The 16814-nt window shown below is 35.7% G+C and overlaps 2 protein-coding genes and 1 long non-coding RNA gene across 4 annotated transcripts; all 3 read left to right on the top strand.

Annotated features, from left to right (window-relative positions):
* Positions 1-242: 242 nt before the first annotated feature.
* Positions 243-3054, top strand: LOC139194616 (uncharacterized). Its single transcript, XM_070819501.1, has 2 exons — positions 243-2915; positions 3034-3054. The coding sequence occupies exons 1-2, from the start codon at positions 243-245 to the stop codon at positions 3052-3054; spliced, it is 2694 nt and encodes an 897-aa protein (XP_070675602.1).
* A 1164-nt stretch (positions 3055-4218) lies between these two features.
* Positions 4219-5299, top strand: LOC139194047 (uncharacterized). The gene is made up of 3 exons (XR_011578736.1): positions 4219-4506; positions 4639-4864; positions 5010-5299. It is a non-coding gene; the product is annotated as an uncharacterized lncRNA (long non-coding RNA).
* Positions 5300-5804: 505 nt separating this feature from the next.
* Positions 5805-9900, top strand: LOC103427111 (beta-glucosidase 13-like). Of its 2 annotated transcripts, XM_070818196.1 has the most exons (14): positions 5818-5886; positions 6027-6839; positions 6962-7031; positions 7177-7235; positions 7383-7458; positions 7627-7704; positions 7840-7927; positions 8072-8327; positions 8428-8543; positions 8644-8861; positions 8953-8984; positions 9075-9177; positions 9397-9505; positions 9604-9900. In XM_070818196.1, exons 2-14 carry the CDS (start codon positions 6261-6263, stop codon positions 9767-9769), a joined length of 1950 nt encoding a protein of 649 aa, XP_070674297.1. In that variant the 5' UTR covers positions 5818-5886; positions 6027-6260; the 3' UTR covers positions 9770-9900. The 2 variants fall into 2 exon arrangements, with proteins under 2 accessions (XP_008363403.2, XP_070674297.1); XM_008365181.4 differs by having other exon boundaries at positions 5805-6839.
* Positions 9901-16814: the final 6914 nt, after the last annotated feature.

A 16814-nucleotide genomic window follows, 5' to 3' on the forward strand; every position in this document is an offset into this window, starting at 1 on the left:
AGCCACAGTTAGAGCCGATCTCTATAAAGGACTTCAAGACTCTTTAAATGCAGGTCAACACAATGCAGGTATATATATCATTTCAGTTATCGTTATTTAAAATATAACTTTGTTCAAAATCTGTACAATATATATAGTTAAATGAAAATAAAAAATTAACAGGTAGCATTGGGCGTAGAATTATTTTACCATCATCATTTGTTGGAAGCCCACGTGACATGTACCAACGATATCAAGATGCAATGACTCTGGTTCAAAGATTCGGAAAGCCAGATCTTTTTATTACCATGACATGTAACCCAAGTTGGGAAGAAATCAAAAGTGAATTACTCGCTGGACAAACTCCACAAGATCGCCCTTACTTACTCACTAGAGTATTTCATGCAAAACTTGAGCAACTAAAAGAAGACATCATTGAAAAGGGGGTATTGGGCAGTGTTGTTGCCTATGCATACGTTATTGAGTTTCAGAAACGTGGTCTTCCACATGTGCATATGCTGGTGGTGTTAGATGAAAATGATAAGATCAATAACCCAGATGAGTATGACAGAATTGTTAGAGCTGAAATACCAAACGAAGACGTAGAGCCTCTACTTTACAATGTGGTGTTAAAGCATATGATTCATGGCTCGTGTGGGATGCATAATCCTCAATCTCCATGTATGAAAAATGGGAGCTGTAAGAGAAAGTATCCCAAACCATTTGCACCAGTCACTGTTCAAGGGAATGATTCGTACCCAATTTATCAAAGGCGAGGAAATCGATTGCCCGTCTCTCTTAATCGACAAGGAAACATAATGGTTGATAATAGTTGGGTCATTCCATATAATCCATGGTTGCTGTTAAGGTATGATTGTCACATCAATGTTGAAATTTGTGCAAGCATAAAAAGTGTCAAGTACTTATATAAGTATGTTTACAAAGGCCCAGATAGAGTGACAGTCGAAGTGCAATCAGACCCTGAATACGATGAAATAAAGCAATTTCATGATGCAAGATGGGTTTGCGCACCAGAGGCATTATGCAAGATATTCAAGTTCATTATTAATCGAAGTTACCCATCTGTTGAGCGATTGCAAATACATCTTCCTAATATGCACCAAGTTCAGTTTCGTGTCGACGAGAGCATAATAAATATTCTACATGATGAGAGTACAAGAAAGACAATGTTAACTGAATTTTTTACACTTAATCATGTGGATGCAGAAGCGCGACGGTACTTATACATGGAAATCCCATCACATTACAAATGGATTCAAGCTCAAAGAAAGTGGTCTAAAAGAATGAATCGTAATAAGGTTATTGGGCGAATATATGCAGTTTCACCTGCTGAAGGTGAAAAATTTTACCTTCGGATTCTTCTTAATCATGTTAGAGGACCAACATCCTTCACAAACTTGAGAACAGTTAATGGGGTTTTGCATCCAACATTTAAACAGGCAGCAGAACAACGAGGTTTGTTAGAAAGAGATGACAGTATTCGACAATGTTTGCTAGAGGCCTCCACAATTCAGATGTCATCGGCTTTAAAAAGATTATTCGTCACCATATTGGTATATTGTGCACCAATTGGTGTTCGAGGGTTATGGGATGAGTTCTATCCATTCATGATAGAAGATTATGTTTCCATGACTAACATAACTCCCACACTTGCTACCAACAAACTCTTGCGTGAGTTGAACATACTTTTGGTTCAATTTAATAAGAGTATAAACGAGTTTGATTTCCCCCAAATCACAAGAGGAAATGAATCAAGTTCAGGAATGACAAGATGTATTGAAGATGAGATATCCATACGTATTCCACAACAAGATCTTGATGCAATTGAACGCTTAAATGATGACCAAAGAAGTGCGTTTAACATAATAATGGGTGCAGTTCAACGATCAGAGAATGCAACTTTTTTTGTGGATGGTCCCGGTGGAACTGGAAAAACTTACTTATATCGCGCATTGTTAGCAAGCTTGAGAAGGTTGGGGCACATAGTATTAGCAACAGCATCATCTGAAATAGCAGCTACGATATTGCCTGGTGGGAGGACAACACATTCTAAATTCAAGATACCACTTAGTCTCGATGCATCATCGATGTGTTCAATTGGTAAGCAATCCGATTTAGCAAAGCTAATACAAAAGGCAAAGGCAATTATCTGGGATGAAGCAACAATGACGCATCGTCATGCATTTGAAGCACTTGATCGAACGTTTAGAGACCTAACAGATATTAACTTACCATTTGGGGGGAAAATAATGATATTTGGGGGAGATTTTCGACAAGTTCTTCCTGTTATCCGGAAAGGAACCAAGTACGAACTAATCCAAGCAAGTGTTGTTAAGGCATCATTTTGGTCACAAGTAAAGATTTTAAAACTCAAACAAAACATGAGATCCATAAATGATCGTGAATTTTCAGAATTTTTACTTCGTGTTGGTGATGGGAATGAAGATGTTATTATGGATGATATGGTAAAACTACTTGAATGCATGGTGATACCATGGGAGAGTGAGCATTCCATTAATCAATTAATTGCCAAAATCTTCCCTAACTTAGAGGATCATATGAATGATGCAACCTACATGGTGGAAAGGGCAGTGGTAACTCCTACAAATGAAGACGTTGATATGTTAAATGAAAAGATAATCAATATGTTTCCAGGTTTAGAAGAGACAATGTATTCATTTGATTCAGTTGAGGATGATGAAAGGAATTTGTATCAGCCAGAGTTCTTGAATTCAATCTCACTTGGTGGTTTGCCTCCGCACAAGTTAACTCTAAAAAAAGGTGCTCCAATCATGCTTTTAAGGAATATTGATCCAAAATTGGGATTGTGTAATGGTATAAGATTATTGTGTCGTGGTTCTTACCGAAATCTTATTGATGCTGAAATTCTAACTGGACAATTTGCCGGATCCAGAGTATTTTTACCAAGAATCCCTCTCAAAAGTACTGATACTGCTGGGCTTCCATTTGAACTTACAAGAAAGCAGTTTCCAGTGAAACTAAGTTTCTCTATTACCATAAACAAATCTCAAGGTCAGACAATACCACATGTAGACGTTTACCTTCCAGATCACGTCTTCAGTCATGGACAATTATATGTGGCTTTATCGAGGGGGGTCTCAAAGTCAACCACAACTGTGTTAGTAAAAAATGGCTCCATAGTCGGCCAACAAGGTGTATTTACACGGAATGTAGTATACAAAGAAGTCTTGCTTCATTCCAGCTAATTATGGTGATTCCTAATAGGTAACAACTTTATTAACGATAATCTTTCAATATGCATTTCTCACTTATCATTTAACTCTTTTTATTTGATTTTTAATTTTCTCACTATTGTTTGTAGATTGGCAATGAAAATTTGAAGTGTCAATCAGGAACGAATGGGTGGAAATTGCAGCATTGATGTCAATTTTCTTTTCAAAAGAAACAGTGACATATAGACTTTATGGGTATTGTGAAAAATGTACATATTGTGATGTCGGTTTTATATTTTGACATTTAAGTTATTTGTATTTTGCTACGAGTACTTAATGTTTTCATCTACTTTTTTTTATTCACATCTACTTACTATTGTTTATGAACACAAGGTAGGAACTTGCTTCCAGATGATGTTGTTTGACAATTGCATGAATAACATTTAAATCATTACTGTAAGCAAAGTGAAAACAAAAAATATGACAATTTTTTAAGACGTGCATGATAAAGATAAAGTTCCTCTTTGCTCAATACATCTAAAATATATCTTGACAATCACAATGAAAAAGAATAACACAATACACCTTTAGGGGCGCGTAGCGCCCGTGATGCAAAAATGCCAACGTGCGTGCGGAGAGGCTAGTATATATATAAAGTGAGAGCCCCAGTTTGGTGAAACATTCAGTAAACCCAATATTGCCCTTTGCTTCATTCACAATTAAAAACCACAAAAGTTTAGAAAATGAGGACAAAGTCGTAAAAACACCATAATTGGGTAGAAAACAAATAAAATAAAATAAAATCTATAAACATGCGTGCTTAACAGTTAACCCTCACAAACTGCTAAGAAGTAGTGGGCAGTTTAAAAACACAAACTAAAAAATATATATATATTTACCATATATGTAAAAAAGAAGTATAAAAAAGGTTACAGTATAAAGAAAATATAAAAATATAAAATTTAAAAAATTTAAAAAGTATTGGAAAAGAAAACAGAAATTTGAAAAAAAAGAAGAAAAACAAGTAGACGTGCTTAAGCCTCTCAAACTGCTAAGCAGTAGTGGGCAATTTTCTCCCCCAAAGATTTCCACGATCTGAGTTTGGTGAGAAGGTTCAACACTAACCACCTGAATACCACCAGTATTTAGAGATGTGTAATCGGAAGGAGGCTAATTTTGGTTTTCAGGAGTTCGCTGTGTGGTTTCAGTTCATTCCAAACAAAAAAGGATCGACAAACTCAGTGACAGAAATTAGTAAAAGATTTGAGCTTTCGGAACAAGTTTTTCTCCAAAAATCAAAAAATTTCATCGGGTTAGTGATTCATCTTTTCAGTTTTCGTTCTCTTCAACTTTTGTAAATTCGATAAAAGTTATTTGTTCATCCAATTGGGTTATCAGGAAATGTTCAACTCTTTGTTTACAAAGGATATGATTTTGGCTGCAGTTTAGGTTCTTGGATTGATTCCACATTTCAAATCAACTTCTAACCTACTAACCTTGATGGAGGGGAGGGGCAGAGGATGAAGAAAATTCCGGGCAAAGAGCTTTGACTCCCTGATTCACTGCGGCAACAACATACCACCATCCTCCTTTCGTTCCCATGTCACCAGAAGCAACAAGAAGATATAAAACAAAATTGGTGTTTTGAAATTCTGATTAATTTTGCTGAAGTAATGAATAATTTTGATTACTGTTTTTAGTCATTCACATGTACTTTTTTCGTTGTCTTCCATTTTTCGTAAATCCGATTACAGTTTTTAAAACATCAATTCATGTTACTAACAAAAAATTTCATGGCTTTCTATGGTTGTACAGACTCATTGGTTGCTGACCCATTTGTTAGGGCTCGAACAAAAAGAAAGTTGAGAAAGTCTATTCTTGTCGTAGAAGTCCTGTTGGCAGTGAGCTGAAGAAAGGAAAGGTGTGAACACCATAATAGGTGGCCTTTTGCTTTTGGCACCGAGATATTTCCAAAATTTCCCTTAAGCTTTAGCATTGCCACTTGCCGGATGTGTTTGCATTTTATGATACAAATTCCAATGTTATACATGCAAATAGTTATAAGAACATTTATCTGATGTTTTCTACCTCATTCAACAACTTAATTACACTCCCACTGTTTTGGTTGGAAGTTGAGAGTCTTCATTCCATCGACGTCCTTTCCTTCACAATTTATACTGAAAATTACTTGCAAAATGTAATATGAATGGTTTGGTTGACAGTTACATTATTACAATGTGAACGTCCAACATCGATTATATTAGCAATAGATAAAGACGCTCAAGATTGTTTAAACTAATAAAACTCTGATTCCTCAATTTGACGAGACAAAACTGAACCAATCATATTCCATGAATGAAATAACAAAAACTTTGAGAAACAACAAAACAAGACTACATTTGTGTTAAGGAGGACCATGGAAACTTGAATGGCATACAAAATTGCAGCAAAAAACATGTGTTGCAAAGTTATCTGGAAATCTATCTGGAATCGATTGACTGGTATCAAATTTTTTAGATATTAGAAAAAAATGTACACCACGTAACACATGTCATACATGATGAGATGTTAAAAATATATGTTAAAATAGGACATATCTACCATATCGTCAGCTTATATGGCCAACTTAGAAAAAAGAGTAAATGGTATGAGTAAAAGAGCAGCACGACATCGTTCTCCTGGGAATATTCAGGTCAACGTCCAATTATTTGCATCTCTCAAATTTGTTAATTTATCCATTTTGTCTGGCTTAACAAACAATCATCTTTTTCATGTGGCCTGCATTTCATCACCATATTCTCCCTAAAAAACAAAACAACATCCTCAACACAGCACCTCATCATAAAAATCTACACCACCCTCTTTTCACCCAATTAAAATCCTACACGATTGCACCCCTCTTCAAGATCAACCACAAAACCTCCATCCGTTCATCTCAGAACATCTACAAAACCCAACGGCTCCCCAAACTGAAATTATATTCCTTAGCGCACTTGATCGCATCTCCCGCCACAGCTATCATATCCAAACCAATCGCATTTCCCCGTCCCAACGCGGCGAGATACAATGTTCAGACTTAACTCGGTGCCCCTCCCGACTCTGTCCCAACGGTCAGCCATGGCCGCCATCCACTCCATAGCAGCTCAGAGCTTCCTCTCTCTCCCGAACCCCAAACCCAGAAAACGCATTGCCGCTCACCCAAAACCCATCTTGACCTCCAAACTCCCAAAAAACCCAACTTTCCCCAGAAACAAACAGAAAGGCAGGAGGGTTTTGAACTCGGCGGTCAAGCGAGAAGAGTGCGATGTGATTCCGGTTCAGAGCTCCGACAGTACGGACCAGCAGGAAGGGGTGGTGGCCAGCAGGGTGGAGAGCGAAGCCGGGGATCAGGGGGAGTTGGTGAGTCAGGTGGGCGGGTTCGGAGCGAGTGAGGGGAGGCTTTCGTTTGAAGGGGCTGGTGGGTTTGGGTCTACTGGGGTTGGAAGTGAGAGGGAGAGTGAGGAATTCGAGAGGCCGGTGGAAAAACTACTAACTAATATACCTAGTCGTTATAGCAGTGCTTCCCTGAACAGAAGCAGTGCTTCCCTGAACAGGAGCAGTTTTCCATCAGGCTTTGTATTTGGTTCAGCTTCAGCATCTTACCAAGTTAGTGTTTCTGCACTTAATAAGTTGTTAGGGTTTTCATTTAATGTCCGCCCTATTAGCATACATGCAGGAAAATACTAAGATGCTCATTTTGAACTCTTATATGTGTAAATTAATTTCAGTATGAAGGTGCATGGAATGAAGGTGGTAAAGGACCAAGCATATGGGATAACTTCACCCACCAGTATCCAGGTACCTACACCGGTGCCAGATTGAATTGAACCTTGATTAATACAGATTTATACTTAACCTTTACAAGGGTTAGACATTGATGGGGGACGAGGCCTAAACCATGAGGTTTATGAAGATAATGAAAATTTTACATGGTTAACTGCAGAAAAAATCAGTGATGGAAGCAATGGGGACGTGGCTAATGATCAATACCACCGCTATAAGGTTCAAAAATTTCATTAACTTTGTTCTCCAGTCCTTCTGAATTATTCAATAGTATAAGGAGAATTAAAGAATTTACGGCCTTAAGAAAATTAAGGAGGTTGAAGATGAGGCATTTTCTTATAACACATATTGTGTTATTCTATATAGGAAGATGTAAAGATTATGAAGGATATGGGATTGGATGCTTATAGGTTCTCTATCTCATGGTCCAGATTGTTACCAAGTAAGTTGATCATCCGCATTCGCGTTAATTAGTTGGGACGAAGTAGTGTGTCCATGCATGATGTTTGCCCTGAGTAATATAACCAATAATATATGTAGTTTAACATATTTTGTTCCCCTTCCGAATGTATTTGCTTATGTTCTTGTTTAATTTTAATTATATAATTAGATGGAAAGCTAAGTGGGGGTGTGAGCAAGGAAGGAGTACAATACTACAACAATCTCATCAATGAACTCCAAAACAAAGGTGATGCAACAGCTTAATCTCATATATCATCCCACCTTACAAATATATATATACAGACACACACATATACATAGATACATATTAAGAGTTACATGTTATATAATCGAGCGTGTTGTTTTTATTGATCATGCACAGGTATAGCGCCATATGTGACAATCTTTCATTGGGATCTTCCTCAAGCTTTAGAAGAAGAATATGGTGGTTTCTTAAACCGTCAAATTGTGTAAGTGTAGACTTTGATTCTCTAATTAATAATAATTCTTTATCTTCTTCATGATTGATCGTTTACATATTCAAATGTATATTGCTATAATGCATAAACCTTCAAAATCAGCGTGCAACTGATTTTTAATTTTCCATGTTGCAGCAATCATTTTCGAGACTATGCAGAACTTTGCTTTAAGTTATTTGGCGATCGGGTAAAGCATTGGATCACACTAAATGAGCCATATAATTTTATTAATTTTGGCTATGCATCAGGACAATTAGCACCTGGGCGATGTTCTGCTTGGCAGAACTTAAACTGCACCGGCGGTGATTCGGCTACCGAACCCTATATAGTAGCACACCACTTCCTCCTCGCTCATGCACATGCTGTTGAAGTGTACAAGACTAAATATCAGGTCATATTAATACTCAATGTTGTAATATTAAATTAATGAGATAGGGTTAATTTACCTTTTTTCATACCGTAACTAATCAAGTTTGGGTGGTGATGTGCAGGCATCTCAAGAAGGCGTGATAGGAATAACATTAGCGGCAAATTGGTTTGTGCCAATTTCTAACGAAACTCGTCATCAGAATGCTGCAAATCGATCTTTGGATTTTATGTTTGGATGGCAAGTTTATTTGTTCCAAACTTATATATCAACCCAATTAAATGTTCATTTATACGATAATAATACAAAATTTAGTGACGAAATTTCAATGATTATATAGGTTTATGGAGCCATTGACAAGCGGCCAATATCCGCACAGTATGCAAGTTCTTGTTAAAGAAAGATTACCTAAATTTACAGAAGAAGAATCCAAGTTAATAAAAGGGTCATTTGATTTTGTTGGAATGAATTATTATACTACTCACTATTCAAGCGATCAACCTGATAATAATTCTGCAAATCCAAGCTTCTTGACCGATGCTTGCGTTTTTGAATCAAGTGAGTACAAAATGAAAAACCAATTATTTAATTTGACTAATTTAAGTTCATCAAAATATTTAAAATCTCATATTCCTAAATGTTGTGGCAGCCGAGCTTAATGGAGTCCCCATTGGTCCTCCGGTACGCATCGAACAATTAGCTAAACTATTTGCATTCAAAGAGTAATTGTTTTTCATTTAGTTAACTTACCTTCATAAATTGGGGTTGCAGGCTGCTTCAAGCTGGCTAGTTATTTATCCAAAAGGCATTCGAGAGATTTTACTTTACGCAAAGCACAAATATAATAATCCGGTCATTTACATTACTGAGAACGGTAATTATTTTTAAACCTTAATTAACTAAATAATTAATGCTTCACATGTATATGGTGTAAAATGCAATTGACATCTATAAGTGATCTACATATAAAACTAGATGGGAACTCTCAAACATTTAGCAATTTGTTGAATCGATAGGAATGAAATGATGAATCTATAATTCTTCGCCTCTTCTTCAATAAAAAACATTAAATAAAAAATTAATTATATTGCAGGCATGGATGAGTTCGATGATCCCAAATTGTCACTTCCGCAATCCCTCAATGATACCCACAGAATTGATTACCACTACCACCACCTCGACTATCTTCGAAAAGCAATCGAGTAAGTTCTTTTGAAAAGTTAAATAAGGTTTAACTTATATCTTTTACTTATCACTACACTAGACATACTTACATTTGAAATTCGCCTTTTTTGTGCAGTGATGGTGTAAATGTGAAGGGATACTTTGCATGGTCATTGACGGACAATTTTGAATGGGCTGCTGGATACACCTTACGATTTGGTTTCGTCTATATAGATTACAATGATGGACTTAAGAGGCACCCAAAACTCTCAGCAAGCTGGTTCAAATATTTCCTTGGATAATGGTGAAGATATCCTGCTGCAGTTGTTGTTCGTGAAATAAATATGCCAAGCATATCATTTCCCTATTTTCATAATTGTATTCCTTTAGGAATGTTCTTCCTCTTTCGTAAAATAAATATGCCAATTATATATGGATGTTTCTTTGTGTATGGACAAAATAAAAAATGGTCCCTATAACATACAGGATGTGGGAATATGATTTTCTTGTCTCCTAAGTAAGAAAACCCTATAAAAAATGGTCCTTATAACATGTGGCATCTCGGGTGGACAAAATAAAAAATGGTCCCTATAAAAAATGGTCCCTATAAAAAATGGTCCTTATAACATGTGTATGGACAAAATAAAAAATGGTCCCTATAAAAAATGGTCCTTATAACATGTGGCATCTCGGGTGGCAAGAGGGACCAGAATACTTGTAACCCATGAGCGTAGTCCTTAGTCTGACATACTACACATTGAAGATGTTACTTGTCTCCTAAGTAAGAAAACCCTAATTCAAGTCAAATTAGGATATCTTAGAAATTAGATAATGCAATCATAATCGTAAGAAGATTGGATATCTTATCCTAGATTCCCGATTTGATAGGCTTACTCTCCCTACCAAGACTATGAACAACTGTTCATCTTCTCTATAACTATCGTACGCATATTTTCTCTACGCCTAACAGAGGCTCATCTTGCATACACGCCACCGTCTACACATAGACGCGTTCATTAGAAACTTATCTTCTTAACGCCTCGCCATAGGCTATTCGTCAAGAATAGTTCATGATGTAGCTCACATCGCACCATTCTTTCTTAGGGTTACACCAGTGAGGTAATGCATTCGTATTGATTAACCTTTCAAACCATAAATCCGCATTCGCATACAACACACATAGTTTTACACCTAAATTCCACGATCACATGAATTAAGGGCATTCTTGATGAAATCAAGCATGTTAGAACTGATCACGGCATTTACGCATTGATGATTCAAAACATATAAGAACATGGGATTTTGAAGAAAAAAGGAGAACAATTTACTAGGTTAGGCCATCTCCAATCGACCCAGTCAAAGGGTCGTAGGGTTAAAAATAGCTCTAAATGACACGAAAACCGTTTTTAACCGAGGGCTAGGCCAAAGGGTTTCTGGGCCCCACTGGGCTAAAAAACCAAAATCAGGCCAGCGGGTTGGCCATTTCCAGCCAGCTAGCCAGCCCTGCAGCCCAGCCCACTTGACAGCCAACGGCTAGTTGACGTCAGATTACCATTGGAATTTAATTTTTTTTTTTTGGACGAATTTTTAAAAAAAATTAGCATTTTTTCCCTATAAATACCTAAGTCATTCCTACACCATTTCTCACATCATTTTCACCATTCCATACTATCTTACCTCTTCCAATAATCTTTCATTCAATTTTTTCAACAATTTTCAAAGGGCCACATCTGCAATGAAAGGAAAGGCTTGGACCTGAAAAGAAGATGAAGCTCTTTGCATGGCTTATAGATGGGTCTCGGAAGATAGTGTCAAGAGTAGTTCTTAAACAAGTGAAGGTGTTTGGACTCGTACGTCCAAAAAGTACTATGAATTCTACGAAGGCACCACTCCATCGAATCCCCAAAACTACGACGAAATAATTGTTTTCACAAGTTGTTTTAAATATTTAATTATATTACATTTAATTTCATAAATTAATTTCCTTTAATTTTCGTAATTATATTGTCTAGGTACACCAAGCGGAGGAATTGTATATGGAGGACATGAAAAAACCCTTTACGCATCACGATTGTTGGGAAATTTGTAAAGGGTGGGTGTTATTTCAACATCCACCTCAAGAAAGACTTGATCATGTCTAAAATTTACACAACTAATTACATCTCGACACGTGGCACTCGAAATCCTATTTCATGCTTCAAGGTTTTTTCAAATATATTAATTTATTTTAAAAGAACCTGATTGGCAGAAATCAATTGAAAGTCTTTGAATTTGTAGAAGAAAGCCTCATCCACGATCTTTTAGTTCCTTAGCTTCTGCCAAGAGCGTGCTGATAACGCGTTGTAGGCCTATTTGACTGAACTGTACAAAGGACAGAGAGGGAGAGGGGTCGGCGGCAATAGAGAGAAAAGAGAGATGTAATTCAAAGTTGTATGTTGTATCATCCCCTTATACCTTTATTGATAGTAGTAGGATAGGTAGAATCCGTAGCCTAATGGGATTACATCTCTAATAGGAATTAAACTACTAAAGGGAATATACAAGATACTCCTAGATACACTAGGATTTACACAATCACATTCCTAATCCGATAGGACTGCAATATTATTTTCTTTTTTCTCTTATTTTTTTCTCCTTTACATTCTTTACTTTTGTTAGCATTAATTAGCTTCTTCATCTCTTGCATATATAAGGGGATGGAATCGATGCATGACTTGAGGAAAACATCATCGACTATATTAAAACAAGGAATGAATCAAGCTACAAACAGGAAAGCCTTTATACTTTGTCGCGTTTATATGTATTCACCCACACTAAACAGAATCCTTAAATTTCCTTATTCGCGTTAACGTTTGGAATTTATCATGAAGGAGAAGGATGCCTTTATGCTTCTACTCCATTATAACACTTAACTCTTTTTCAAGATAAACAAAAAAATTAAAATAATTGACACTATTTTTGAAACGTAATTTATTTGGGAACTTTAACAAAAAGTTCCCGGTACTGTTCACTTTAATGAAAACCGCATTTTTACACTAAAAAGTCAATCATGGTACTATTCACTTTACACTTTATTTTGTCCTTATCGTTAAAACTCAAAGTTTTCAAACCCTTTTCATTAATTTTCCTTAAAATAACTCATACTGTGACAACCCGTTCCTAATTTTACGTTTTTATTAATTTTAAAAGCGTGAATTGACGAAAATGCCCTAAAGGCAAGGATTTTGACTTCTGTTGACCATCATCTAAAAAAGCGTATGACTTATTCTTTTGGCGTATTTGCGTAGTACTCGATGGTATGAACGCATAGGCGAAGACCGTTTGCGAGTCCGGATTATAACGGTATAGTTACAGACTTTTGAAATTGATTACTTACATTTTAGATTATAAATTATTTGAACTCCCACTATTTGGAAATGGTATAGTCTGAAATATCGATAATATCGACGAAATATCGAGGATATTTCGGTTTTTTCGAATCACGGATATTTCGGAACATATCCATGTACATATCGTACAAATATCGACAATATCGACGATAATATCGCAAAATATTGGTGTAATATCGCTAAAATATCGAAAATATCGATGTAAAGGAAGGGAAAAAAAAAGAAAAAGAAGAAAAAAGGGGAAAAAAGGGAGGAAAAAAAAACACAAAAGCGATTTGAACCCCTCCCATTTTACTCCTCCAACACCTTAACCACGATATATCACTTATGTTTTAGTGATAATATGCTAAAATATTTATATTTATTAATTTATATGAGTGGCATGTTAATAATTACATGCAAAACTATTTTGGGGATTTATCATTTGATGAATACTCTTCACAATAAACTTACTCTACACATAGAGATGATGAAGATAGTGAAAATTTGAACCTCATAGGAACTTTATATGGTACTAAATCACTCATGTATCTTATCATGCAATGTATAAAGTGTAAAATATTGTAGTAAATCATTATATATAAATGATTATGGTGTGTTTAATCTTTTTTTCATTAATTACTACATATTTTCTACACTTACAATGTTTGCTAGCTCGCTGTATAATCAACTTAAATTAGTTAAATCCATCATGCAATGCATTTCCTTCTAATTTTTTACGATCAACTAATAGATAATTGACTAAATAAACTTTCTCCAAAGTTTCAATAAAAATTTCCAAGTTTTTCTTACAATTTCCGTGGTTTTTATTCAATTTTTATCGATATCGATAATATCCCGATATTTCCATCGAAATTTCCATGTTTTTGGACTACCGATATTTCCGATATCATCAATATTTTATACCATGGGGAATGGTAACCAATCAGAAGTAAGGGAAGGAAATAAGGGACCACTAAGTTAAAAGAAAGAGATGACCAATCAGAAAATGAGAAGAAAGGGAAGGAAGGTGGTACGGGGGAGGAAGTCCCCATCTGATAGGAGGTGGACTAACCAGAGAAGGAGGAGGTGAGTGGACCAATGGGAGGAAGAGAAGGGAAGAAAGGAGAAAGGAGTGAGAGGCACGGGATCATAAACCTTTCCCTTTCAACCCGTGCACAACCTAGTTTCGACCCGATTCCAAATCCGACGAATTTCCGCCATTTTTCTCGTTGATCACCACCATCACCTGAAAATCACTCATATGGCCTCCCATCCACCATTTCAGCCCAAAAACAGAGAGTTTTGGTTCTAATTTTGTGAAGGCCGACACACGACTTCGTGGGTACTAGGCGGCGATCCACCCATTTCTTAAACATTTACCTTCAATCACCACCACAAAAACACTTCTCTGGAGGTCAAGAACAAAGCCCAAACATTTTTAGGGGCCGTGGTGTTGCGGATTGATCGAATTAAAGGACACCCAAATTCTAGGGTTCTGGCGAGTTCTTGGCGATTTGAAGTTCTTCCCGGCCAAATTGGACTTGGCCGCAGGTATAAAACTTGCTCTACTCATTGAGATCTTCATTTCGGTGAAGTTTGAGAATTTTTAGAAATAGTTTATCTTTCCGGCGAGTGGGGGCGGTCAATAGCCGGATACGGAGGCGCGTGGGTCGAGGCATCCCTTGACCTTCCTAGGTTAAACTTGATACCCAATTCCATATGTGATGTCCGATTAACGAAATTCCATTGTTTTGGTAACTACAGAAAAATAATCCACGCTATTTCTGAAACTGAACCAAAATAACCATGTACTATTTCAAAAATTAAACTAAAATAACTCACACTATTTTTGAAAATGAACAAAATAAAGACAAAGTTTTGACAAAATAACCCAATCTTGAATCTTGATTGATCGCATGTCTTTCTCCAAAAAATGGTGGTCATATATATTGCTATTTAATAGTAGAATCTATATATATATGGATTACTTTTGATTTGGCTATGTATAACAGCTTGAATTCAGCTTCATGAAATTTTCAGTCCCCTCTTCTCTATTCTCTCTCCTCTATCTCATGTTAAATTATGGTGTTTTTTTTTTTTTGTGGGTTTCAAAAACATATAATATTTTGATAAATATGTTTTTCCTTTTTAGTATTCATGGCCCTTTTGGGATTCTTCCGTCAGGAGCAGTGTCTGGAAAAAAAATTGAAATAAGGACCGTTGAGAAATGTATCAAAACTGTCTTGAGCAACAAAAAATAAATAAACAATTTGACTGCAATTAAATTACAGGACCATTAAATCTTTTTACATACAAAAATAGCAATATTCTATGAATTAGAAAAACATACATAAATAGCTATATTTTATGAATTAAAAAAACAAAAATCTTATAAAGCTCACTTTAAAAATCAAGTTTTCTACATACCCATAGTGAAACAAAGGACAATTGGTTTTATTTATTAGTTTGGCACGTGTGGTAGTTGGAATAATGAAAGTGGGATGGTGGACGCCATTTCATCACCTTCATATTTAATAAGGTAACAGGCTTTCCGTTAGGTGCAAGTTCAAAAAAAAAATATTATTGTGTTCAGCTTTTAGTTCGGTCGCCAACTTTTACGTTTGGAGGGCTGGTATATGAATAGTTTGTCATTAAGATTAAATTTTAAGTTTTTTTGGTTAAATAATAGTTTATCGTAGTATTTGGTTAAATTAAAGTTAGGTCCAAGTTCTATTCAGTAAAGCTTCTTTTTTTTTCCTTGTATTATGAGAGGTAAAGTTTATGTCCCTTTTAACTAGATGTAACTTTCTTACGTTACCAATAAAATTCTCTTGTATCGCAGATGTTTCTTAAAAATAAAAAAAATAATAAAAGTTTTATTCAAGATGGATGTGTGAATTCGTGTATAAAAACCTTTGCCCCAAGAAAGTATAGAACTAGAACTAAAACTTTACCCTTTACATTCTCGTATTCTAATTACTCTCTTAAAAGTCTAGAACCAGAACTATGGAACCTTTTTGTTCCCCTTGCCTGCTATCATAACTACAATATAACTAATTTTTTCGACAATTTTGTTGTGGCGATGGATTAGGCGCGAACCCTCCAAACTAGCATAGGGATACATCTCTATTTCAATCCACTTTTTGACAGTTTCTACAATATAACTAATTTTTTTGACAATTTTGCGGTAGCGATGGATTAGGCACGAACCCTCCAAACTAGCATAGGGATACATCTCTATTTCAATCCACTTTTTGACAGTTTTGGTGTAGTGGTCAGCCCTCTGAACACTTTTGTAGTCTTTTATTATGTTACTGAGACCAGCTGAATTTCCTTAACAAATTGTCAAATTCCAAGCAGGAAGTAAACATATCTAACTCTAAAATAATTACAAAATATGGAACATCATTAATATTAACAAATCAGTATATCCAGTTCCCACAAACAAGTACTTAATTCGTTTTTGTATGTGCAATACCTCTTAACTTGTTACACATTTCAATAGGTTTGGAGGAAAAACGTGAAGAAATAGACTTTCACCCCCTGCTTTTTTTACCCCATCCCTAATAAAATTTTCACCTCACCATAATCTGTTCATTGAAATCTCAAAGATATTAAGTTTCATGTACGCTATGTGCACGTTCCCAACTTAATGCAAGTCATGACCTTATCACGATTAGATTATATAGGGCAACTTAATGCAACTATGCAAGTCATGACCTTATCACGATTAGATTATATAGGGGTATATTCTCGTGATATTCTAAATTATTTATAATGTTGCTAATGTGTCTAGCCAATTGATATCGAACACTTTTGGTACTTATTTACAATCTATACTTTTACTAATTATTTATTATCTGTATTGATCCACGTTCTTAATTAAATATTAACGGTTACATGTTTTCCTCATACATACTTTCTCTATATAAACGCCACGCGAGGAAGGCCAAAACCATTCCAGTTCACCAAAAGC

The sequence above is a fragment of the Malus domestica genome, chromosome 03 (assembly GCF_042453785.1).
Source record: "Malus domestica chromosome 03, GDT2T_hap1".
NCBI lineage: Eukaryota > Viridiplantae > Streptophyta > Magnoliopsida > Rosales > Rosaceae > Malus > Malus domestica.